This window comes from Hypanus sabinus, chromosome 30 (genome assembly GCF_030144855.1).
Source record: "Hypanus sabinus isolate sHypSab1 chromosome 30, sHypSab1.hap1, whole genome shotgun sequence".
NCBI classification, from domain to species: Eukaryota; Metazoa; Chordata; class Chondrichthyes; order Myliobatiformes; family Dasyatidae; genus Hypanus; species Hypanus sabinus.
Window position 1 is genome coordinate 5,755,076 of NC_082735.1, and position 26,433 is coordinate 5,781,508.

Sequence of the window (26,433 nt, forward strand, 5' to 3'; positions counted from 1 at the left end):
GGTTGGTAACCCACAGAGGGGAGCTGAGTTGGGAGGGGGATCCATCACTCAGCAGTGGGTATTGACAGCTGGATCTCACCACAGAGAATAGACAGGAAGTTGCTAGTCCTTGGAGAATAGGTTGGTACAATATGACCTCCGATAGTGAGTATACCAGTAGGTACCTATATTGGATAGGATGTGAAATCTTATTTTGAGTTTAGGATTTGTGGACAGTGAACCCAATACAATCACAGGATGTAACGCTGAGGCTTTCTAAAGCATTGGTCAGACCACTCTTGGAATATGGTGAACAGTTTTGGCCCCTTATCTAAGAAAGGATGTGTTGGCATTGGAGAGGGTCCAGGGGAGGTTCATAAGAATAATCCCAGTAACGAAAGGGTTAATGTACAATGAGTGTTTGATGGCTCTGGGCCTGTACTGACTGGAGTTTTATCTGAGGGGGAATCTGACTGAAATGTATTAAATATTGAAAGGCCACAATAGAGTGGATGTGGAGAGGATGTTTCCTGGAGATGAGGAGTCTAGGACCAGAGGGCATAGCCTCAGAATAGAAGGACATCCCTTTAGAACAGAGATCAAGAGAAATTTCTTTAACCAGTGTGGTGAATCTGTGGAATTTGTTGCTACACACAGCTGTGGAGGCTAAGTCATTGGATATTATTAAAGCTTGGATTGATAGGTTCTTGATTAGTAAGGGCATCAAAGCTTATGGGGAGACAACAGGGAGGGATAATAAATCAGCCGTAATGGAATGGTGGAGCAGGTTTGATGGGGTGAATAGCCTAATTCTGTTCCTATGTCATGGTCTTGTGTGCTGATTTAATGATGGGAACTGAGAGTGAGCTGAGCTTTCACCGAAGACCACACACACACACACAGACTCACACACACACTCACACACACACACACACACACACACACACACCACACACACACACACACACACACACCACACACACACACACACACCACACACACACACACACACACACACACACAGAGTAATCACCACACACAAGATCATTTTTGTTTTGATGCTAATTTACTCAGCTGAAAAACAGCAGTGTTACAGTTTAATCCCAGTCACATGTGGCACAGTACATTCCGTGAGCTTTCCAAAGCCTGGGGGGGGGGGGGGGAAGAAAAGGGGAAGAGGGAGGGACAGAGAGGGGGAGAGGGGAGAGAGAATATTCCCATCAGCACAAAGTCACCTTCCACCATAGGGATTTCCCCAGAGTCCAAGTCTGCCCCAGACACTTCATTGTCTGCCTGTGTGTGTAAGGGTGAGGGCAGAAAATGTCCTTGCCACTGCTCTGTGCTGGTGCACCTTTTAACTGTGATGAACTATTCCCAGTGGGATCTGAGGAAGGAGCCAGCAGAAAGGATCAGAATGAAAGGTCATATTCAGTAAGACTGCCTTGGGGAGAAAGTGCTCCCTGTGAACAGTTGTATCCTTTTTGTAGCCAAGGCACTAAAATATGCAGTCATTATTATTCTTGATTGTCACTGTCCCTCTTGATACATGGGAAGTTGTTCCCCAGCTGATGATGTTGCCTCCGGTAAAGAAACATCCCTCATTTGCTGTCTCAATCTTACTGGTTTCGAGCACACAATCCCACATGTTAACATCAGTTATCTCCCCAACAAATGACTGACGTATGTCAAAACCTCCACCAGGTCTGTCCTGCTCCTGACCAAGAATAAACTGACCAGAACCTTTTACAACCCTACCCTTTCCACCAATCTTCTGTAGAGAGCGTTTCCCATTTACCCAGATGGTAACCAAACCCTCTCTAGACTCCCAGGTTACACAGATGTGTCTCAGCAAGGCATCCATTTTTGGAAGGGAAAACTCTGCAATCTCATTGTATATAGACAGGGAGATGTGTCCATTAGCTGTGTACCAAATCAACAGTTCATTGTCATGCCATGTCGTTGCGTAGGAGAATAAACTGTAATCACGGGTCAATTCAGAGGCTGCCCTGAGGCAGACAGTAAAGGCAGTCAAATCGGTGAAAGACGATGGGAAAACTCTGACATAGCTGTTGCTCGTTTCCTTTTCAAAAATCAGCGATTTCCCTCCCAGACCTGTAAAACATGAAGAGTTAGATGTCACAGTTAAGTCACAGTTTGAAATATCACCAATGATCTGTGTTTGTGAGGTAGGGCACTGCAGTAACTGGTGACCAGTATTCAGGAAGACAAATCCCTTTACTCAGAGCAGGAGTTTGTGATGTGTACCTGGCAGGAGTTTGTGGCCAGAGTAGACACAAGTAATTCTACAGATGCTGGAAATCTTGAGCAACACACAGAAAATGTAGGAGGAATTCCGCAGGTCAGGCACCATTTTGACCTGAAGAAGGGTCTCAGCTGGAAAGGTTCATTTTCCTCCGTTGATGCTGCCTGACCTGTTCAGTTTCTCTGGATTTTTGTGCATGATAGACAAAGTGCTGGACTCCCCTTTAGGGATTCACAGAGGTATGGAGTTATGTGAATATACTACAGGTGCAAGCAGTCGAGTTTAAACGAGAGCCAGTCTTCAATTCTTCATATAAATTGCAAGCAGTAATTGATTTGAAGTCAAAAGAACAGCTTTTATAAAGAGTATATAGGGCACAAACTGCGTCCCACACCAGGGGGCTAGTTGCAGAAGGGATATAGTTTGCAAAGTGGAGTGACCATGAGATGTTCTTGTCTGCATCAACCAAGTGAAGGGATGTGAAATGGTCTTCATCAAGCCGGCCAACACACTTTAAGCTATTTTGCACCATTGTGACTGAGTTCAACACCATCGTCCCCTCAGTACTGACCAACAAGCAGCCTGAGGTCAGACAACAGCCAGCCCAGAATCTTGCCAACCCCTGCCAGCCATTTACACTGATTACTACAATCCAGAAACCCTTCACCCCCGAGACAAGCAGAGCCTTGGGTCTGAGCCGTCCTCACTTTCATTGAATAGAGAACAGTACAGATCTGGATAGGCCATTCAGCCCACATTGTTATGCTAATCTTCATTATAATTCACACTAATTATTCTCCTCCTATTAGACCTTCCCTTTTTAGATCTCTGCCTCCAGCAATGACCCGAGAGGACACAGCTATAACATCATCTCCTTTACCCCAATTTCTGTTCCAGCAGTCCCTAGCTAGGTGTCCCAGTCATTAGTACACAAGGCAAGTTCTCCATCACAGTCCTGAACTGTTGTCCCTGAAACATAAAATGCTCACTGTCCTAAATGTCACTGGTGTTTCTTTTAGGGGATTGTTCCATTAGCACCCAAGTCCCAATTTGCTTTATATGTCAGGGATTAATCTGGAATTATGAATTTATGTGAATATTGCAGATATTAGTTCCAGATAGAAACCGTCTAGAGTTCTTAATGTCAATTGCAAGCAGTAATCAGTCTGGAGTTAAAAGGACAGCTTTTCAAACAACATTGTCTACAAAGTATAGGTTTCTGGCCACAGCAGGGACTGGATGCTAAGAAGTATAGTTTCCAAAGTGAAGTGACTGTGAGACATTGTCATCTCCATCAGGCAAACGTAAAACAATGGGGTTATGTTCATCTGCCTGTGTCAAACCTGGCAACATTATGGTTTATTATTACATTATTTCATTATTTTGTACCATTGTGACTGAGTTCAAGATGGTAGACCAGACTGATGGTGTCACTTAACACAACAAACACAGTCACAGGTATAGCTCATCATTCAATAGTTGGCATAGCTGTGTACTCAAAGAACATTCATTTTGGGTGTCTGGGATTTCTGTCTCCAGAAGTTTTTACACCATCTGTGTGAACTAATTCGTCCCAGCAAAGATATTTGAGCATTTAGTGGAGTCTCCCACTGTAATACACAATTGAAATGAGTTATTATCAACCCAAAATATTGAAGTAAACAATGTCATTGTAACTCCTGAATTCATATTGAATCATGTGCTGTTACCTTTGACTTAAGGGTATATAAAGCTGATGTATCTACACATTGAGTCAGACTCCAGGGGGATCTCCAGGAGAGTGCTTGCTTGTTGTGATGAATACTGACCCTTGGACCACCAGTTTCAGTGTTTTTCCAGCGACTCAGGTCACAGTCACAACAGTATACATGGATCAGATTCCATAAAGCCATGGCACACACTTCGGGGAAGTCAGTCTGGCCACCGACACAGTAAAAGCTTAGATGATCTACCAGTCGCTTCAGAGGATGAAGGAGCTCACTCAGGGATGACAGCCGGGTGTTGGAGAAATACTGCGGAGCAGGGGTTTCAGATCAGCTCTCACAGGCTCACATTGGGAAACAAATACACAGTACCCAGGGAACAGAATCTCACAGAGAGTGAATGAATTACCAGATAACGGATGTTCAACTATCAATTGTATGCCCCATCCTGTCAGTGTTAGGGGAGTGAGGAGGATAATGTGGCTATTTAATTCCTACTGTAATTTCATACCAGGGTTATTAGACCCAGTGGCTCTCTTACAGGTTTTAATCAAAGGAGTGAAACAGCATCCGGAGGAAGTAACGCGGGGCTGCGTGAGGAGAAGACTTTTAAAGATGCCAAGGGTCTCAGCCCAAAATGTCAACTGTACCTTTTCCATAGACGCTGCCTGAGTTCCTCCAGTAATTTGTGTGTGTCACTGGGAGGCTTAGAGAGCTAATTCATTTAGATACACCCCAAACCATCGAGTGTAGAGGATCAAAAGGACTGTCATAGCTGTCTGTTGAATTAAATAACCCAGTGGTCTTTTGACTGCATCGTAACTCCTGGCAGTCATACCCAAATGTCCTAAAGTTACACAGAGACTGAATACCAGGTGAAGATAATGTCATGTATACCACGGAAATTTTGAAGTTTTGGGGATGTTCTCCCCAATTATCCTTTAACAGCCTGGGATGGGGAAGTCTGGGTGGGAAAGGCATCATCACAAGTGGCAGTGGGAGCAGATTCCATCTGATGGTGCAATAGGGAGCCGAGTCTAGAACTGAAAGTGATAATGAAGGGAACACAACAGGGTGGTCTCTAATGGCATGGATGTAAGGACCTCAGAGGGGTGTATGAGGTGTGCAGGGAAGGCTAACACCTGGTGAAGGGGCTTATCACACCAGCTCACTCTCCGTCGGCCCCAACAGATACTCGGTTCACAACTGTGGCACCAAGTGGCTCTTTGCATGCCACAGCAGCAACTCTCCGGTACACCACTTCAACAGGGGGGTAAACCAGGTGAGAGTAGTCGGCAGGAACCTTGGACAAGGTTCCACACGGAAGGTTAGTTAGGAAGGTTCAATCATTAGGTATTAATATTGTAGTAAAATGGATTCAACAGTGGCTGGATGGGAGATGCCAGAGAGTAGTGGTGGATAACTGTTTGGCAGGTTGGAGACCGGTGACTAGTGGTGTGCCTCAGGGATCTGTATTGGGTCCAGTGTTGTTTGTCATATACATTAATGATCTGGATGATGGGGTGGTAAATTGGATTAGTAAGTATGCAGATGATACTAAGGTAGGTGGCATTGTGGATAATGAAGTAGGTTTTCAAAGCTTGCAGAGAGATTTAGGCCAGTTAGAAGAGTGGGCTGAACGATGGCAGATGGAATTTAATGCTGATAAGTGTGAGGTGCTACATTTTGGTAGGAATAATCAAAATAGGACATACATGGTATGAGGAATGCAGTAGAACAGAGTGATCTAGGAATAATGGTGCATAGTTCCCTGAAGGTGGAGTCTCAGGTGGATAGGGTGGTGAAGAAAGCTTTTGGTATGCTGGTCTTTATAAATCAGAGCATTGAGTATAGGAGTTGGGATGTAATGGTTAAAATTGTACAAGGCATTGGTGAGGCCAAATTTGAAGTATTGTGTACAGTTCTGGTCACCAAATTATAGGAAAGATGTCAACAAAATAGAGAGAGTACAAAGGAGATTTACTAGAATGTTACCTGGGTTTCAGCATCTAAGTTACAGAGAAAGGTTGAACAAGTTAGGTCTTTATTCTTTCGAGCGTAGAAGGTTGAGGAGGGACTTAATAGAGGTATTTAAAATTATGAGGGGGATAGATAAAGTTGACGTTGATAGGCTTTTTCCATTGAGAGTAGGGGAGATTCAAACAAGACATGAGTTGAGAGTTAAGGGGCAAAAGTTTAGGGGTAACGCGAGGGGGAACTTCTTTACTCAGAGAGTGGTAGCTGTGTGGAACGAGCTTCCAGTAGAAGTGGTAGAGGCAGGTTTGGTATTGTCATTTAAAAAAAAATTGGATAGGTATATGGACAGGAAAGGAATGGAGGGTTATGGGCTGAGTGCAGGTAGGTGGGACTAGGTGAGAGTAAGTGTTCAGCGCTGACTAGAAGGGCCGAGATGGCCTGTTTCCATGCTGTCATTGTTATATGTTAGATAGGAACCCCTTCCACTGGGATTGACTCTGACCCAGTGATGGTGGAGAAAGCCCAAAGGGGACAGTGGGGTCTGGGAGCTGAGGGTGCTCACAAGTATTCACTTCCCTTCTCCTTCCGGGTGGCAGAGTCATTTGTAAATTGATAAATTAGCTTCTACTGTCACATGTACTGAGCTTTACTGTGTTTTATACTGTCCCTACATAGCAATTCATCAGTTGAGGTAGAACAAGAGCAAACAATAACTCAATGCAGAATTAAGTATAACAGTTACAGAGTGCAGTACAGGTAATAATAAGACACTCAAGGGCCACGATGATGGACATTGTAAAGTCAGGAGTCCGTTGTATTATGGTAGGGAACTGTTTGATAGTCTTATCACAGCGGGATAGAAGCTGTCCTTGAGCCTGGTGGTACGTGCTCTTGGGCTGACGGGACAGGGGAAGAGAGAATGTCTGTGGTGGGAGAGGGGGAGAGCGAATGGGGTGGGAGGGGGGAAGAGAATGTCTGGGGGGGAGAGGGGTAGAGAGAATGACGGGTGGGAGAGGGGAAGAGAGAATGTCTGGGGTGGGAGAGGGGTAGAGAGAATTGGGTGGGAGAGAGGTAGACAGAATGTCTGGGGTGGGAGAGTTACACACCATCATTTTAAAGACTTGTGAGATAGACTCTCTTCTTACACAGACTGTTTGATACCAGGAATGCACTGTGGGGGGATTTAGTGGAGAAACACACAATAGCAAAGCTAAGAGGCAATCAAACTGACACATCAACAGGCAGGGAGTAGAGACATACACATCCTCCACAGGCAGATGTGATCAGTTTAGATCAGCCGTGGATCTGATGAAGGGCCGATTACTGCACTGTACTGTTCAATGTACCATCCATTTATCAACCTGAAGAAACAGTTTCTGACCAGAAGGTTTGAAGACAATTAAGTGACTGTTTCAGCATTTGATCAGGATACAATACTCTCAAATTACCAAATAACATTTCCTGCTGATGAGTTTATCCAGAACACTGGTTCACACCCACCAAGGGTTTGAAATGTGTGTGTCCCATTCCTGTAGTATCTAACCGGCTGGGGGAGAACCTGGAATCTCAGGACCACAAGATGAGGTCAGACTGGAAATGGAATCTGGGATCTGCTGCCCCACATGGGGAGAAGCCTGGAGAATGGGGTTGAGAGGGGTAATAAATCAGCCATGATGGAATAACAGAGCAGAATGGTTTAATTCTGCTCCAATGTCTCGTGATCCTCAGTACCACTGTGCTAAGATACACCCTGAATGGTGTTTGCACACAGGAATATTTTATATCAGAACAACTACATACCTGCACTGTCAGATCCCGGCAGGCAAATGCAGACTATGAACACAATGGGGATGAAGTAATTCATCCTGTCTCCAGCCTGTTAAAATAAAGCATTCCCAATTAACTCCCATTCGTGTGTGTCAGCAACACCCAGATAGTCCCTCTGGTACTCACAGTGATCCGTCTCCAACGGGCCAGCCTCACCTCAGGTGCATCCAGTACCCTGGGCACAAACAGCTGGAATTTATATTCTGCTGAGCTCGGTCAGTCAATTGTAGGAAGGAACTGAGGGGCGGAGCAAACTCTGCTGCTGTTCAATACTCAGAGAACTGGCTCTGGCCTCAGTGTTTACATCAGCACTACATTATCAGTCAGCACCTGAGAAGGAGGGAGGTGATGAATTTCATACTCCCCCAAAGACAGGATTTCCCCCCACCCCACCAACCCTATCCCCTGACTCCATCTGGCAGCACATCACAGATTCTGCTCACTCACTCCCGATCTTAGCCTTTTCCTTTCATCTTTAGTCCTTAACCTCGTTGATTCACTGCCCGTGAATCAGCAGTGATGGGCTGGGACACCATTCTCATTTCCTCACCTGTTGCATGTCCTTTGATCAGATCACCTCCCACATATCTCCAGTGAGAGTGAAAAGGTCACGTTTCTCCTGACATTCAGAAGGCTGCTCTCTGTTCTGCCTCAACACTTGAACACCAGCAGTCGAGCTCCAGCCTTACAGCTGCAAACACCCTGGTTTGATGCCACCCTCCAGAACAGTCTGTGTAGCTTGCACATTGTCGTTGTGAATGATTGGTTTCCGCTCAACATCCCAAAGGCAAAATGATGGGTTTGCTGTCTGCTGTATACAGGTGGGTACTGGAGTTTCTCCCCAACAACAGAGGTCCTAATGCCAGACTCTGTGCATCTTGGAGCCTGGTCCATACTCCCTCTCTCTCACCATCTGTTTGAATATGAGTCTGGGGACTGGTGAACAAATCTTGCTTGTTTTACACCTTTCTACATAGTTATCACCTGTTTCCCGAGTTCAACTGATACTGTGCAGTTGGGTAAAACGAGACAAGTTTCAGAGTGAAGTACATAAGAAACATAAGAAATAGGAGCAGGAGTAGGCCATCTGGCCCATCGAGCCTGCCCCGCCATTCAATAAGATCATGGCTGATCTGTCCGTAAACTCAGCTCCATCTACCTGCCTTTTCCCCATAACCCTTACTTTCCTCTACTATGTAAAAATCTATCCTACTGTGTCTTAAATATATTTAGTGAAGAAGCCTTGACTGCTTCCCTGGGCAGAGAATTCCACAGATTCACCACTCTCTGGGAGAAACAGTTTCTCCTCCTCTCCGTCCTAAATCTTCTCCTCCTAATCTCGAGGCAATGTCTCCTAGTTGTAGTCTCACCTATCGATGGAAACAACATTCCTACTTCTATCTTATTCATTCCTTTCAAAATTTTGCATGTTTCTACAAGATCCCCTTTCGTTCTTCTGAATTCCAGAGAATACAGTCCCAGGCGACTCAATCTCGTCTCATAAGTTAACCCCTCCATCTCTGGAACCAACCTGGTGAACCATCTCTGCATTGCTTCCAAAGGCAGTATATCCTTCCTCAAGTACAATAGGATCTCTATTCAGTGGTGAAAATACCAGCCCTCCCAGTTGTACAACTTATTGCCATGAATGCAGAAGCTTACAAGAGATGAAATATTACAAAATTAGCTAACAAGACATTGTCTTTTTTTAATTCAGTGAAATAAATATAAAACATCTGAATAGGGATTGACATGTGGGCAGGTTGACAAAGTGAAGCACTTTAAAATACCACTGGGCGATTTTATCTGTCAGTTGAAATTGAACTCTTATGATCAAATCCATTGTCCAGAAGAAGAATCTTTACACAGTGATTGCCTGGGAAACATCCACACTCCAGACTAACCCCAGTCATGCTTTGCCATCACAACAGCCAAATGTCTTACTAGAGTATGTCCAAATGCATTTTGGCTGTTTGAAGTCAGTGCTCCAGCTCAACAAGGAGAGCTCAACCACAATGTCTGACACAGTGTCCAGGTATTGACAGTCAAGGTCTACAGCAGCTAAGACCACAACACCCCCTTCTGCAGTCCCACCACAGCAAAGACCTCAGTGAAGAGTTGCTACTAATGCCAATCCCATCTGCACAGACATGGACAGACTGAACTTCCATCCATCCCAGGACACACATCTGGCAAACCAGTCTCCACAACTCAGGACACTCCTTCAGGAGCCACAGGTGCATTAGATGTGGCTTGGTATCTGACTCATCACGATCAAGTTACAGCAGGACGAAAACAGCTTGACAATCAATCTGCTGGTTATCTGTCGTGGAAGGTCTAAATCTCAAACCCAGCGAAGAGCTCGACCTCCTCAGTAAATGGCTTGGTGGGGAATCACTGCAACATGCAAGAAGGGCTCGGTCAGTTCACATTAATAATACAGCTCAGGGTTCACAAGTACTGTGGCAGAGGCTGGACAAAGGCTATGACTCTCCACAGGTAATCAGAGAATCTTTCTTCAATAGACTCAATCATTTTCCAAAGCTCTCACACAATGAACCGCAGAAGCTCTAGGAGCTTGCAGACCTGTTGGAACTGCAAGCAACAAAAACTGAGGGTACTGACGAGGACTGAGTTTCATGGACTCAGGAATAAATGCTATAGTGGAGAAACAAGTGAATATGCAGGAAAGTGGATAACTGAAGGGTTCAAGTATAAAATGAAACATCATGTCCACGATCAGCCATTTTCATTCTTTGTGCAATTCGCCTGATGCCACACAGAAATGCTAGATGTCCCTACTTTTTTGCTCTCCATTTCCAGTAACAGGTCATTCAAAGAGAGATCTCCAGCAAGAGCATGGAAAACCAGAACCCTTATTACATCAACAAAACTCCAGAAGAAAACTCTCATGAGCCTCAATAGAAATGCCCTGTCCATAGGAAACCTTTACCATTCAGGAAATGCAGAGGGTTCAGAGAAACACCACTCGCAGACCAAAGACACTTTCTGAAGGTGCACTCAATGTTTCAAATGTTGTGCTTCAACATCACACCAAGCAAAAGACCGTAATGCTCCCACACACTGCAATGCATGTAACAGTGACCAGCACATATCAGCACTTCATTCAGGGCCCCACCTTGGCTACCACTGGTTCCAACATACCCACTGCAGATCACGGCCAGGAGCCAGCTGAGAATCCTTCCTACTTATTTATGTACTTTATCTACTTCCTCATGCAGAAAAATATGTGGGAAAGGCTTCCAAGGCAAATATTACTCTAAAATATGTCTAGTCACAGTGCACTTGGAGTAACTTCAGCGGTTTTGGGTCAGAGAGGATGTATTATCATTGGAGAGAGTCCCGTGGATATTCATAAGGACTATTCTGGGAATTAAGGGGTTAACATATGAGCAGCATTTGGCAGCTTTGGGCCTGTACTCTCTGTAATTTAGAAGAATGCAGGGTGATATTATTGAAACCTACCAAATGTTGAAAGGACTAGGTAAGGTCGATGTGGAGAGGATGTTCCCTCTGGTGGGGCTATCCAGAACTAGAACCATATAACAGTGTCAAAATGGAGGGGCGACCTTTTAGAACAGAAGTAAATAAGAATGATTTTAGCCAGGGAGTGGTGAATCAATGGAATGCTCTACCACAGACTCCAAGTCAGTGGGTATATTCAAAGCAGAAGTTTATAAATTCCTAATTGGTCAGGGCATCAAGGGATAAGGTGAGAGGGCAGGTGGATGGGGTTGAATGTGATCCAGGAACAGCCATGGGATGTAATGGCAGAGTGGACTCAATGGGCAGAATAGTCTAATTCTGCTCCTATGTCTTATGGACTTACGGTCTAAGGACATCTTGAGCAAAAGGTAAAAGCATTTGGATGATGAGAGCAATATGTCATGGAAGTTCTGTTTCCCCATACACTCCAAGTACATGATCTGGAACATCAGAAGTTGCTGGAAGAAGAGCCAGTGGATTTGTCATGGAGCCATTAGGAGGTGAGGTCTGTTTACACTCACTGAGTGCGACCATATTCCCAATCAAAGAGATTAAATCACGACTTCTGAAGTTGCACCTGGTCATTCACATCTTAAGGCAATAGTGAACAAGATCCCCCAACTGGACTCATCTGCTGAGATTCCCCTGTTGCTTGGCAGAGACACCATCCATGCACACAGGGTACATGGACAGAGCAATGGCCAGCACAATGACTTGAACTTATGCCCAATGACTTGAACGGGGTTGGGTCGTAGTGGGTGAAGTCTGACTCGAAAGTGCTCATCAGTCTACGGTCAGCACATTTACAACTATCCTGGAGAACGGATGCTCAGGTCATTTCAGACCCTGTGAGCGAGGAACCTCTATGAAAGATTAGAAAGTAGGCAAATAAACTGAGAGTCACTGAGACATTGGTCTGTCACTTGGAAGATAAGCTGGCACTTTCCATCGAAGATGAGGTCTTCCTTCAAACATGAACAAAAAGTTTAGCAAAAGCATGTCAAACAGTTGAGTAACTTCCCTTTGTTTTCACTCTCCACAACAACACGTACCAAACAACAGGAAGCAGGTTCTCAGTTCAATTATGTCCCTCAGTCACAAGTTGAAAAGGGAACCAGAAATGAAAAATCATTACGTGGAGTTCATGGAAAGGCTCCTCAGGAACAATCATACTGCGCTACCTCCTCCACCAGATCCCAACAAAGAAAACTGGGATTTGCCAAACTTCAGTGTTCACCACCCTCAGAAACCTGCACAAATATGAATTGTCTTTGATAGAAGCATGCAGTTCAAAGGCATATCACTGAATAATGTGTTCTCGCAGGGCCCAGACTTCACTTACAGCCTGCTTGGGTCCTCATGCACTTCACAACTGAGTCCATTGAAGTGATGGCAGACATTGAACAAATGCTCCACAGCTTCCTAGTGAGAGTTTCATCGAGACTACCTCCGATACTTGTGGTTTCATCGCCACCAACTAACAATGAAATTCTGAACTACTGCACAAGAGTTCATGTATTTGGTAACTGCCCCTCGCCAGCTGTGGCCTTAAGAGAACAGCTATCGAGGGAGAAGGAATTTGGGACTGAAGCATGAAGGTATATAGGAAGGCACGTGTATGTTGATGATGGCCTTAAATCATTTTCTAGTACAGAAGCAGTCAGCTCGCTGAAAGCAGCACAAGATGTTTGTGCAGTCTAATCTCAGACTGCATAAGATCACATCCAACAGTGGTAAGGTCACGCAATGTTTCTGATCTGAAGATCTGGCCAAAGGTCTACAGAATCTTGATCTTGGACAGGATCTCCCTCCTATGCAGCACAGCCTGGCCTTGGAAAGAACCTTGTTACTGACACCCTTACTTTCCAGGACACTGATACTGAAAGACCCTTTACACATCAAAGCATGCTATCGACTTTCAACAGCCTAATTGATCCTCTTGGGTTTGCTGCTCCAAGGTGTTAACAGCTAAACTTGGATACTTATGGATGGGCTGTCCTACTCCCCAATGGGAGACTTGAGCAGTGGCAGCAGTGGTGTGCTTCTCTTCAGGATCTTAAAGACTTGAAACTTCCAAGAACGTAGACAACAATTTCACTATCTACAGTCCAAAAGAAAAAGGTCTGTATCTTCTGTGATGCTTCAGCTAAAGCTGTTGCTGCTGCTGCAAACCTGAGGGTCACAGACCCTGCTGTATATAAGTGAAAATGGATTCATCCTGGGCAGGACAAAGTTTGCTCCCAAACCAGACCTCACCATACCGAGGCTTGAACATAGTGCTGCTGTTCAACAGTTCAAATGGCAGAGATGATAACCTAAGAGCTGGACGCAGAAGATCATATCAAATTGTTTACCGATAGCAAGGTTGTGCAAGACAAATCTTTAATGAGACAAGGAGATTCCATGTTTATATATGTAATCCTTGGTTAAGATTTCTGCTGCTATGCTGTGAGGTATTGTTATTTCAGTAGTTTTCTGCAAAAGCAGTGTATCCTGCTAGTTATAATGTTTTGGCTTCAGCTAAAGATAAGGAGCCATGTTGTCCAGCCTAGGAATGTTGTGTCAGCCAACAAGGATTGTCCTGGTACATGTTGTAACTTCCTGCCTAGTGGAAATTCGGGACAGCTGGGCGGAATCAGATTTCTGAAGGACAGTCGTCTGGTTTGGGGTCTTTGGGTGGGTGCTGCTGAGCGGGGAAGATGCCGCAGAATGTTGTTCTGGGGAGAGACACATTGTAAGAAATGCTTTGTGCAGATGTTTGGCTCCAAGGAAGAAGTGCCAATACTCCTGAGAGAGCCAGTTCATTCGAGATGGTCTTTGAGGGTGGTTCAGACTGTTGCTGGTAGAGTTCACACAGAATGTGGGTTCAGTGTATGAGGAAAGTGATACCCTCGACAACTCCAGAAATAAGCCTCAATGTTCACGTGCACTTTGGACTGGTTTAACAGTAAAGGGTCCTTATATTATTTTTTCTGTAACTGTAAATTTATTAAACATATCTCTTTATCATTTAATGCTTTATCATTTTTAATTCTTTGTCATTTATCATTTCTTGATCATTGTATGATCTGTTAATTTTCTGGCATGCAACCACATTATGTGGAGCAGTATTTACAAAGCATTCAAAACAATCAGTGTTCCTTAATTGAAACTTCCCAACTTCCCTGTTTGGTTGAACGCCAAATCATACCAACCCTAGCTGTATATTGTTTGTGAAAGGTGGCCTTCTCACCACTGAGTCACGTGGCCATTAGCAAAGTTAGCTCATGAGCCAAGTTTGCATATGAGCCCCAGTGAGAGGGTTACATGTTTCTAACAGGATCCAACGTACAAAGCGATAAATGAGCCAGGTTTGCATACGAGCCCTGGTGAGAGGGTTACATGTTTAGAAACGTAGAAATCTACAGCACAATACAGGCCCTTTGGCCCACAAAGGAGTGCCGAACATGTCCCTACCTCAGAAATTACGCGGCTTACATATAGCCCTCTATTTTACTAAGCTCCATGTACCTGTCCAAAAACCTCTTAAAAGACCCTATCACATCCGCCTCCACCACCGTTGCTGGCTGCCCTTTCCACGCACTCACCACACTCTGAGTAAAAAACTTACCCGACATCTCCTCTGTACCTAACTCCCCAGCACCTTAAACCTGTGTCCTCTTGTGGCAACCATTTCAGCCCTGGGAAAAAGCCTCTTACCCACACAATCAAAGCCTCTCATCATCTTGTACACCCTTTTTTTTATAATAGGATCCAATGTACAAAGCAAGAAACGAGACAGGTTTTCATACGAGCCCTGGGGAGAGGATTACATGTTTCTAATAGGATCCAATGTAGAAAGCAAGAAACGAGACAGGTTTTCATACGAGCCCTGGGGAGAGGATTACATGTTTCTAATAGGATCCAATGTAGAAAGCAAGAAACTCAGAAGATCCAGTGGAACTATGTTCATACTGATCTCAACCTGGCTGATCATGCCATAAGAGGCTTCCAAGCTTTTGCAGCTCACCCTCTCCTCATGGTTATCTGGAACAATATATCCTGCTGATCTCCTCCAGAAACATCATCAAAGGCCAGAATTTCATCGTGAGAACAGTTAAAGACTGTATAATAAGACTGTTTTTAAGACCAGTCTCTGAAATATCCTTTTGCAAGGCTTAATAAGATGATAAGACATAGGAGCAGAATTAGGCCATTTGGTTCGTTGAGTCTGCTCCACAATTATAAGCATATAACCATACAACAATTACAGCACAGAAACAGGCCATCTCCGCCTTTCTAGTCCGTGCCAAACACTCACTCTCACCTAGTCCCACCGACCTGCACTCAGCCCATAACCCTCCATTCATTTCCTGTCCAGACACCTATCCAATTGTTTTTTAAATGACAACATCAAACCTGCCTCTACCACTTCTACTGGAAGCTCATTCCATGCAGCTACCACTCTCTGAGTAAAGAAGTTCCCCCTTGTGTTACTCCTAAACTTTTGCCCTCTAACTCTCAACTCATGTCCTCTTGTTTGAATCTCCCCTCCTCTCAATGGAAAAAGCCTATCCACGTCAACTCTATCTATCCCCCTCATAATTTTAAATACCTCTATCAAGTCCCCCCTCAACCTTCTACGCTCAAAAGAATAAAGACCTAACTTGTTCAACCTTTCTTTGTAACTAGTGCTGAAACCCAGGTAACATTCTAGTAAATCTCCTCTGTACTCTCTCTAATTTGTTGACATCTTTCTTATAATTCGGTGACCAGAAATGTACACAATACTCCAAATTTGGACTCACCAGTGCCTTGTACACAATAGTCCAAATTTGGCCTCATTAATGCCTTGTAATTCATTCAATCATGGCTGATCCTTATTTCCCCTCCTCAGCCCTATTCCTTGGCCTACTCCCAGTAATCTTTGATGCCATGTCCAGTCAAGAACCTAAGAAGCTCTGCCTTAGATATACCCAATTACCTGGCCTCTACAGCTGCCTGTAGTAATAAATTCCACAAATTCAGCTCCTCTGGCTAAAGAAATTTCTCTGCATTTCTATTTTAAACAGATGTCCCTCTACCCTGAGGCTGTGTCCTCTTGTCCTAGACTCCCCCACCATGGAAAACATTCTTTCCACCTCAACTCTGTCTAGGCCTTTCAACATTCAAAAGGTTTCAATGAGATCCTCCTCACCCTTCTAAAATTCAGTGAGTACAGATCCAGAGCCATCAAACGTTCCTCGTATGATAACCCTTTCATTCCCAAAATCATTCTTGTGAACCTCCTCCGGACCCTCTCCAATGCCAGCACGTCTTTTCTTAAATAAAGCCCAAAACTCTTCACAATACTCAAGGTGAGGTCTCACCAATGCCTGATAAAGCCTCAGCATCGCATCCCTGCTCTTATATTCTAGACTGTTTGAAGAGACTGCTTTTTGTCTTCCTCACCACTGACTATACCTGCAAGTTAATCTTTAGGTTGTTCTGCACCAGGCCCCCCAGGTACAGGAGCGTCAGGACTCGCACGACCAGGTTCAGGAACAGTTATTAGCCCTCAACCGTCAGGTTCTTGAACAAAAGGGGATAACTTCTCTCAACTTCACTCACCCCTTCATTGAAATATTCCCACAAACAATGGGCTCACTTTCAAGGACTCTTCATCTCATGTTGTTGATAATTATTGCTAATTTACTACAATTCTTTCTTTTTGTATATGCACAATAGTTGTCTTTTGTACACTGATTGAACATCCAGTTGGTGTGGTCTTTCACTGATTCTATTATGGATTTATTGAGTGTACCCACAAGCAAATGAATATCAGGGTTGTAAAAGGTGACATATATAAACATTGACAATAAATTTACTTTGAACTTTTGCACTTTAGAAGACCTGGCCGCTGCAGCTCTCCTCTGGCAGGCTGGGATACGGGCGATGGTGCGCAGGCTGGGATACTGGACGTGGTGCGTGGGCCAGGTTACAGGCGACAGTGCATGGTCTAGGACGTGGGCAACGGTGCGGGGACAGGGCGACGGGAGAAGGAGTGCGGAGTGGGATATAGGAGAAGGTGTGCAGACTGGGATATGGGCGAAGGTGTGCTGACTGGGCTATGGGAGAAGGAGTGCGGACTGGGATATAGGAGAAGGTGTGTGGACTGGAAAATGGGAGAAGGTGTGCGGACAGGGACAGGGGAGAAGGTGTGAGGACTGGAACATGGGAGAAGGCGTGTGGACAGGAATATGGGCGAAGGTGTGTTGACTGGGACATGGGAGAAGTTGTGTGGACGGGAATATGGGAGAAGGTGTGTGGACTGGGACACGGGAAAAGGTGTGTGGACAGGGACACGGGAAAAGGTGTGTGGACTGGGACACGGGAAAAGGTGTGCGAACTGGGATACGGGAGAAGGTGTGTGGACTGGGACATGGGAGAAGGTGTGTGGACTATGACGTGGGAGAAGGTGTGTGGACTGGGATGTGGGAGAAGGTGTGTGGACTGGGCTATGGGAGAAGGTGTGTGGACTGGGATGTGGGAGAAGTGTGAGGACTGGGATACGGGAGAAGGTGTGTGGACTGGGATGTGGGATAAGGTGTGTGGACTGGGACAGGGAGAAGGTGTGAGACTGGGATAAGTCCCCATCTGTGAGTTCCATCAGGTAGCCACCAGCTGTGATGGACCTTCTCCCACATGGTGGCAGATGGCCTCCCTCACAGGTCAGGAATGCCAGGACGCTCTGCTCCTGTCCCAGACAGTGGGGGCACTGAAGGCTGAGGAATCAGCGAGAGATACTCAAATAAGGCATTGATTTTCAACTATAAATAAACATTTCATTTTACAAATAGAGGGCTATGGGTAACCCTAGTAATTTCTAAAGTAGGGACATGTTCGGCACAACATTCTGAGCTGAAGGACCTGTATTGTGCTGTATGTTTTCTATGTTTCTGTGTTTCTAAGTAAATGAAAGATAGTCAAGGAATTTTGAAGGAGTATAAGTTACACAATACATGATTGATGTCAGGAACAAAGTTTATGAATTTCCCTGTAGTGGAAAAGTCCCATTCCTGGCACCAATTACACAGTTGATGAAACAACTCATACCACACTGAGGGCAAGCAGCAGGTGTTTCTGCCGTTTGGAGAGGAGACCCTGATTCATGGAGTGTGGCCCAGCCTGTGGAAAGGAGAGGGTTACAGAGTGTGGCCCAGCCTGTGGAAAGGAGAGGGTTACAGAGTGTGGCTCAGCCTGTGGAAAGGAGAGGGTTACAGAGTGTCGCCCAGCCTGTGGAAAGGAGAGGGTTACAGAGTGTGGCCCAGCCTGTGGAAAGGAGAGGGTTACAGAGTGTGGCCCAGCCTCTGGAAACAAGAGGGTTACAGAGTGTGGCCCAGCCTGTGGAAACGAGAGGGTTACAGAGTGTGGCTCAGCCTGTGGAAAGGAGAGGGTTACAGAGTGTGGCCCAGCCTGTGGAAAGGAGAGGGTTACAGAGTGTGGCTCAGCCTGTGGAAAGGAGAGGGTTACAGAGTGTCACCCAGCCTGTGGAAAGGAGAGGGTTACCGAGTGTGGCCCAGCCTGTGGAAAGGAGAGGGTTACAGAGTGTGGCCCAGCCTCTGGAAAGGAGAGGGTTACAGAGTGTGGCCCAGCCTGTGGAAACGAGAGGGTTACAGAGTGTGGCCCAGCCTGTGGAAAGGAGAGGGTTATAGAGTGTGGCCCAGCCTGTGGAAAGGAGAGGGTTACAGAGTGTGACCCAGCCTGTGGAAAGGAGAGGGTTACAGAGTGTGGCTCAGCCTGTGGAAAGGAGAGGGTTACAGAGTGTGGCCCAGCCTGTGGAAAGGAGAGGGTTACAGAGTGTGGCCCAGCCTGTGGAAAGGAGAGGGTTACCGAGTGTGGCCCAGCCTGTGGAAAGGAGAGGGTTACAGAGTGTGGCCCAGCCTGTGGAAAGGAGAGGGTTACCGAGTGTGGCCCAGCCTGTGGAAAGGAGAGGGTTACAGAGTGTGGCCCAGCCTGTGGAAAGGAGAGGGTTACCGAGTGTGGCCCAGCCTGTGGAAAGGAGAGAGTTACAGAGTGTGGCCCAGCCTGTGGAAAGGTGAGGGTTACAGAGTGTGGCCCAGCCTGTGGAAAGGAGAGGGTTACAGAGTGTGACCCAGCCTGTGGAAAGGAGAGGGTTACCGAGTGTGGCCCAGCCTGTGGAAAGGAGAGGGTTACAGAGTGTGGCCCAGCCTGTGGAAAGGAGAGGGTTAGCTCTGGCCCATTGCAACCTTCCTTTTGAAACAGGTAAAAGGACAAACTTGTCAGCACTGGTCAGTGAGCTTGCCCGTTTGTCCACATGTGGGTCGGCTCTGAAGGAAGTGGAGGGTGCATGAAGTGGACCCACAGTTACTCACTCACCCTCTCCCTGTCACCAGCTCAAATGCAAAATGGGATTCTGCACCAACCCCTTTGACCTTAAAACAATACACCCAGAACTCAGTGTGAGGACCTTAAACTGCTGAGTAAGCGATGGGATTGATATAGGATTGGAGTAAATGAGTGCCTGATGGGGCAGATAATGGGCCGAAGGGCCTGTTTATGGGTTATATGACTCTGCCACCGGGTGGATTTAACAGCTGAATTGTAAAAGGTGTTTTGGCTGATGAGAAAGCAGGTGGCAGAACGGATGGCTTGTGTGAAGCCCTGTGGGTGAGCAATGTTGATTTTCATCAGATTTTCCTTGTTACTGATGGCCTCATGAAAAATCCCCATTGTTCCACTTGTGACCTTCAACACCCTGTTAGTCAAACAGAGGAAGAGGCCATGACTGTAGGGCCTTAACATCTGATGAGCCCTTCACTCCGAAGAAACAAACTTCAGCCTTTGATTGGAATTGTGCCCGGTGTGACTGTTTCATTACCCCAGGTCTGTGACGATTGTAACAACACTTGAGAACAGGTTTGTGTGAATATTCCCAACCACCTGCCTCAAATGCTATTGTGAATCAGCAGATAACCTCCACTGCGATAGTACAGCCTCGCCCAATGGTATCTATGTTATATATGACCATGACCACAAAACAGCGAACAGCTTGCTCCCTCTCTTCCCCGATTGAATAATTCTCCCCACCAGACTGGAACCGAGTTCTCCGAATACTGTCAGTGAAAACAAAATGCCAGAGTTAGTCGGCTCGTCAGGCAGCAGAGTTCATGCTCAGGTCACAGTTCCTTCATCAGAACTGGGAGACAAGAGAAGTCCGTGTAAGTTAGCAGAGGTTCCCAATGTTTTTTTTATGCCATGGACCAATACCATTAAGGAAGGAGTCCCAGGTTGGGAACCCCTGAGTTACAATGAGAGATGGGGACCGGTGGAGGGGTCAGAGTGAGCTGGGACTGAAGACTGGAGTGTGTCGAGTGGGCTGGAATTGGGTAGGACTGGGACTCTAAACAGTGCAGAGAGTGAGCAGGGAGCGTCGTGCAGAATCTGCAGAGTGAGCTGGGACTGTGGAGTACAGGGATCGGTTACTGCATAGAGTGTGAACTGGAAACGTGTAAAGTGAGCTGGTTCTACGGTCCGTGAAGTGAGCTGGAACCAGTGCAGAATGCACATTGAGCTGGAATTCAGAGTGACCTATGACTGCAAAAGGTGAGCTGAGACAACAGAAAGTGTAGCTTATTGAGTGATCAGGAATGGTGGGGAGTGCAGTGTACAGGGACCACATAGACAGCAGAGTTACCTCAGGCTGTGTGAACTGGAACTGTAACAATACAGCACATAGACTGCAAAGTGTGCAGAGCAGACTGAAGTGGAAATATGTGGAGATTAGGATTTTGTGTGAGCGGAACCTGCAGAGATTGCAGCAGGCAGTGTGACCTGTTCCCACAGCATGGAGGGTGCATCGGCTGCAAGACCCAGATCACCTTTTACACTGCAGCCTTATTACATCAGCTGAGTTGGGAACAAGCATCCCACATATTGTTGCACAGAAAGTTGAGCTATAATAAACTACAAACATCTCATTGTGCAATCAAAGGTTCTGAAGGAACTTTGAGGGAGTTCAAGTTAAGCAAAGCCGTACCCTTCCTTGCAGTAGATAAGCCCCATTCCTGCCATCAATTCTATGGTTTCTAAAACAACTCCTACAACACTGAGCATACACAACAGTTCATTCAACATTCAAAGAATGTTTTTATCAAACTATGTCTATATCTCCATATACTATCTCAAGATATATTGTCTTGCAGGCATTCACAGGAAAACAAATACAATGGAATAAATGAGAAACTACAAAGGCTAACAAGCAATCAATGAGCAAAAGACGATAAACTGTGAAAAATAAATAAATAAATAATACCAAGGACGTGAATTGTCAAAGTCCTTGAAAGAGAGTCCATTGGTTGTGGAATCAATTCAGGATTTGACATTGTCAGGTAATATCTGCTCCTGAACATGAAGGTGTTCAAGTTCAAAGTGAATTTATTATCAAAGTGCATATACGTCACCATGTACAACCCTGAGTCATTTTCTTGCAGTTATTCATAAATAATACAAGAAACACAATACAATGAATGAAGAACAATACCCAACCAACATGCAAATGACACCAAACTGCAAGTACAAGAAGCAAAATAATAATAATAAATAGGCAATAAATATCTAGAACACAGAAGAGTACAGCACAGAACAAGCCATTCCGCCCAGTGTTGTGTCATAATAGCTAAAACCTAAATCAAAAACCTCCACCTACCCATGTCCATATCCCTCCATCTTCCTTACATTCATGTGCCTATCCAAACATTTCTCAAGAGCCTCTAATGGATTGTCTCTGCCACCATACTAGGCAGCACATTCCAGGCATTTACCACTCTCTGAGTAAAAAAAATTACCCCTCAATGGGAGTTGAAATTAGACATTACAACCCTGGGAAACCAGTACTCCCTGTCCATTCTATCTCTGCCTCTCATAATATAAGCCTCTGTCAGATCTCCCCTCAGCCTCTGATGCTCCAGAGAAAACAACCCAAGTTTATCCAGCCTCTCATATAGCACATGCCCTCTAAACCAGGCAGCATCCTGGTAAAACTCTTCTCCATCCTCTCCAAAGCCTCATCATCCTTCTTCTGGGCAACCAGAACTGTGCACAATATTCCAGATGAGGCCGAACCAGAGTTTGAGAAAGTTGCAACATAACCTTCTGACTTTTGGACTCAATGCCTTGCCTAGTAAATGCAAGCATTTTATAAGCCTTCTTAACCACCTTACCCAACTGTGTAGCCACTTTCAAGGAGCTATGAACTTGGATCCCAAGATCCCTCTTCTCAGCAACACTGTTAAGGATCTTGCCCTGAAAAGAGTACTGTCTCCTTGCGTCTGCCCTACCGAGGCACACAACCTCACATTTATCTGGGTTAAACTCCATCTGCCATTTCTCAGCCCATATCTGCAGCTGTTCTACATCATGCTGTGTTCTTTGCCAGTCTTCTACACTCTTCACAACTCTACCAATCTTGGTATCATAGAGCCTTAGGGAAGCACAGAACATAAACAGGCCCTTCAGCCCATTTAGTCCATGGTGAAAACATTAAAACTACCTATTCCCATTGCCCTGCTCTGGGACCATAGCCCTCCTTATCCTACTATCCAAGGCCACATCCAAACTTCTCTTCAAATTTGGAATCAAGTTCACATGCACCACTTGTGAAAACCTGGCAGCTCATTCCGCACTCACAACCCTCTGAGTGAAGTATTTCACACCTTTTACCCTTAACCCATGACCTCCAGTTGTATTCCCACCCAACCTCAGTGGGAAAGACCTGCTTGCACTTACCCTATTTATATCTGTCATCATATTGTATACTTCTATCAAGTTGCCTACATTCTAAAGAATACTGTCCCAATCTATTCAATTTTTCCATACGACTCATGTCCTCCAGACCTGGCAACATCCTTGCAAATTTTCTCTGCAATCTTTCTATCCTATTTCCTGTAGATAGGTGACCAAAACTGCACACAACTTTCTGCTTTCACTAGGGATCACTCCCTATATGACTCCCTTGTCCATTCATCTTGCTCCACTGATCTCCCTCCTGGCACTTATCCATGGAAGCAGAACAAGTGCTATACCTGCCCCTACCCCTCCTCCCTCACTACCATTTAGGGTTGTAAACAGTCCTTCCAGGTGAGGTGATACTTCACCTGTGAGTCTGTTGAGTTCATATGCTGTGTCTGATGCTCCCAGTGTGGCCTCCTGTATATTGGTGAGACCTGACGTAGATTGGGAGACCACTTTGCCGAGCACCTATGCTCCATCTGCCAGAAAAAGAGGGATCTCCCAGTGGCCACCCATTTTAATTCCACTTCCCATTCCTATTCTGGTATATCTATCCATGGCCTCCTCCATTGTCGTGTTGAGGCCACACTTAGGTTGGAAGAACTGCACTTTATATTCCATTTGGGTAGACTCCAACCTGATGGCATGAACATCGATTTCTAGAACTTCTAATAATGCCCCCCCACCCCACCTCTCCTTCATGATTTCCCATCCTCTTTTCCCTCTCTCACCTAGTCTCCTTGCCCACCCATCTCCTCCACCCTTTTCTTTCTTACCTGGCCTTCTGTCTCTTTCACCAATCAACTTCCTAGCTCTTTGCTTCATCCATCCCCCTCCAAGTTTCACCTATCACCTTGTTTTTCTCTCTGCCCTCACCCCACCTTTTAAATCTACTCCTCAGCTTTTTCTCTCCAGTCCTGCGGAAGGGTTTCAGACCGAAAAGTAGACTGCACTCTTTTCCATAGATGTTGCCTGGCCTGCTGAGTCCCTCCAGTATTTTGTGTGTGTTGCTCAGATTTCCGGCATCTCCAGATTTTCTCATGTTTGTGATCACAATACTCCAAATTAGGCCTCACCAGAGTCTTATACAATTTCAACATAACATTCCATTTTCTTTACTCAATACATTGATTTATGAAGGCCAATATGCCAAAAGCTTTCTTTACAACCCTAGCTACCCATGACTCCACTTTCAATGAATTATGGTCTTGTATTCCAGATAGCTTCATTCTACCACACTCCTCAGTGCCCTACCCTGTGTGAGATCTACCCTGCTTGGTCATACTGAAATGCAAAGCCTCGTATTTGTCTGCATTAAATTTCATTTGCCATTTTTCAGCCCATTCTTCTAGCTGATGCAGATCTCTCTGCAAGCCATGATGGCCCTCTTCAATGTCCATTACACCCTCAATCTTGGTGTCTTCTGTAAAATTGCTGAACCAATTGACAACATTATTGGAAAGTGGCGTAGGTGCAGAAGCGTTCCCACGCAAGTTTGGAGTGGAGTTTAAAAAATAGTTAGTTTTTGGGGGAGTCTCTGATTGGAAAGTGGCACAGACACAGTAGAAGCATTCCCGTGCAAGTCTGGAGTGGAGCTTGAAAAACCCAGTCTCCATTAAAGAAGGGTACCGTCTAATGGAGCGGTCACTGTTGGACTGGTAAGGCTTTGGCTCAACAGGCTTCAACGAGATCAGGCAGAGGCAAGGTAAGTAGATATGTTTATTTCTTATTTATTTTACTTATTAAACTCTTGAAGGAATAGGGGATATGTCTGCAGGGCCAGTGTTCAGATGTGGGATTTCGTGGGGACTACCTGCCTCTCCGATGGCCACATCTGCACCAGGTGCATCGAGACGTAGCCCCTTAGGGAACTGGAGCTGCAGCTTGATGACCTTGGGCTTATTAGGGACAGTGAGGAGGTGATAGACAGGAGCTACAGGGAGGTAGTCATCTCAAGGCTACAGGAGACTGATAAATAGGTGCTACAGGAGACTGATAAATTGTTGAGGGGTGCTCTCCACTATCTGATGTTCTCCCTTCCCTCTCCTGACTAAGGGAGAACATCAGATAGTGGAGAGCACCCCTCAACAATCTGCACTCCGTTTTGATTACTGTTGTGGGGGGGATAGTCTACTTGGAGGAAGCAACAGCAGCCATGCCTCTGGTACTGAGTCTGGCCCTGTGGCTCAGAAGGGTGAGCAGTAATAAGAGACTCTACAGTTGGTGGGACAGATAGGCGATTCTATGGATGTGAAAAGGAAACACAGCTGGTAGTTTGCTTTTCAGGTGCCAGGGTTCGTGATGTTCTTCCACAATACCCTGGAAAGGGAGGGTCAGGAGCCAGAAGTCATGGAACATATTGGTAACAACTACATAGGTAGGAAAAGGGAGGAGGTCCTGAAAACAGACCACAGGGAGTTAAGAAGGAAGCTGAGAAGCAGGACCTTGAGGTAGTAATCTTGGGATTACTGTCAGTGTCACGTGACAGTGAGGATAGGAATAGAGTGAGGGGACAGGTAAAAGTGTGACATGATCTGCCCTTCACAAAGCCATGCTGACTGTCCCTGATCAGACCATGATTCTCTAAATGCCCATACATCCTATCTTTAAGAATCTTTTCCAACAGCTTTTCCACCACAGACGTATGGCTCACTGTTCTATAATTAGCCAAACTATCCCTACTTCCTTTTTTGAACAAGGGGACAACATTCGCCTCCCTCCAATCCTCCGGTACCATTACTGTGGACAACGAGGACATAAACATCCTAGCCAGAGGCTCAGCAATCTCTTCCCTCACCTCGTGGAGCAGCCTGGGGAATATTCTGCTAGGCCCTGGGGACTTATCCATCTCAATGTATTTTAACAACTCCAGAACCTCCTCTCCCTTAATATTAACATGCTCCAGAACATCAACTTCACTCATGTTGTCCTCACTGTCAGAAAGTTCCCTCTCATTGGTGAATACCGAAGAGAAGATTTCATTGAGGACCTTGCTCACTTCCGCAACCTCCAGGCACATCTTCCCACCTTTAACTCTAATCGGTCCTACCTTCACTCCTGTCATCCTTTTGTTCTTCACATAATTGAAGAAGACCCTGTCAACTGGGAGGCAGCATAGCATTCAGGAATCTCATTCTCACTCAAAGAACCTCCCATCTCTTCCCCTAACCCTCAAATCCCTATCACCACAGGGTGCCTCTTCTCCCCACTTCCCTGTGCCAGAGACCTAACCACTGACTTTCCTCTGTTAGGTCATCCCCCCAACAGTATCCAAAGTGATATACCTGTTGTTGAGTGGGGTGGCCACAGAGGTACTCTGCACTGGCTCCTCCACCCCGTTACCCTTACTGTCATCCAGTTTCCTGTGTCCTGCACCTTGAGTGTAACTGCCTCTCTATATGTCCTAGC

The 26,433-nt window shown here is 45.6% G+C and overlaps 1 protein-coding gene across 3 annotated transcripts in view; it reads right to left on the minus strand.

Annotated features, from left to right (window-relative positions):
- Positions 1-1,044: 1,044 nt before the first annotated feature.
- Positions 1,045-26,433, minus strand: part of LOC132383380 (mucosal pentraxin-like) — a 41,372-nt gene continuing 15,983 nt past the window's right edge. Inside the window, exons 3-5 of one of the 3 annotated variants that reach the window (XM_059954270.1) lie at positions 7,906-8,079; positions 7,723-7,798; positions 1,045-2,091 (exon numbers count right to left, since the gene is read on the minus strand). In XM_059954270.1, coding sequence (XP_059810253.1) covers positions 1,475-2,091; positions 7,723-7,786 — 681 coding nt within the window. In that variant the 5' untranslated portion in view covers positions 7,787-7,798; positions 7,906-8,079 and the 3' untranslated portion in view covers positions 1,045-1,474. Of the gene's footprint in view, positions 2,092-7,722; positions 7,799-7,875; positions 8,080-26,433 lie in introns of all 3 variants that reach the window. The other 2 variants (XM_059954268.1, XM_059954269.1) reach the window with 2 other exon arrangements.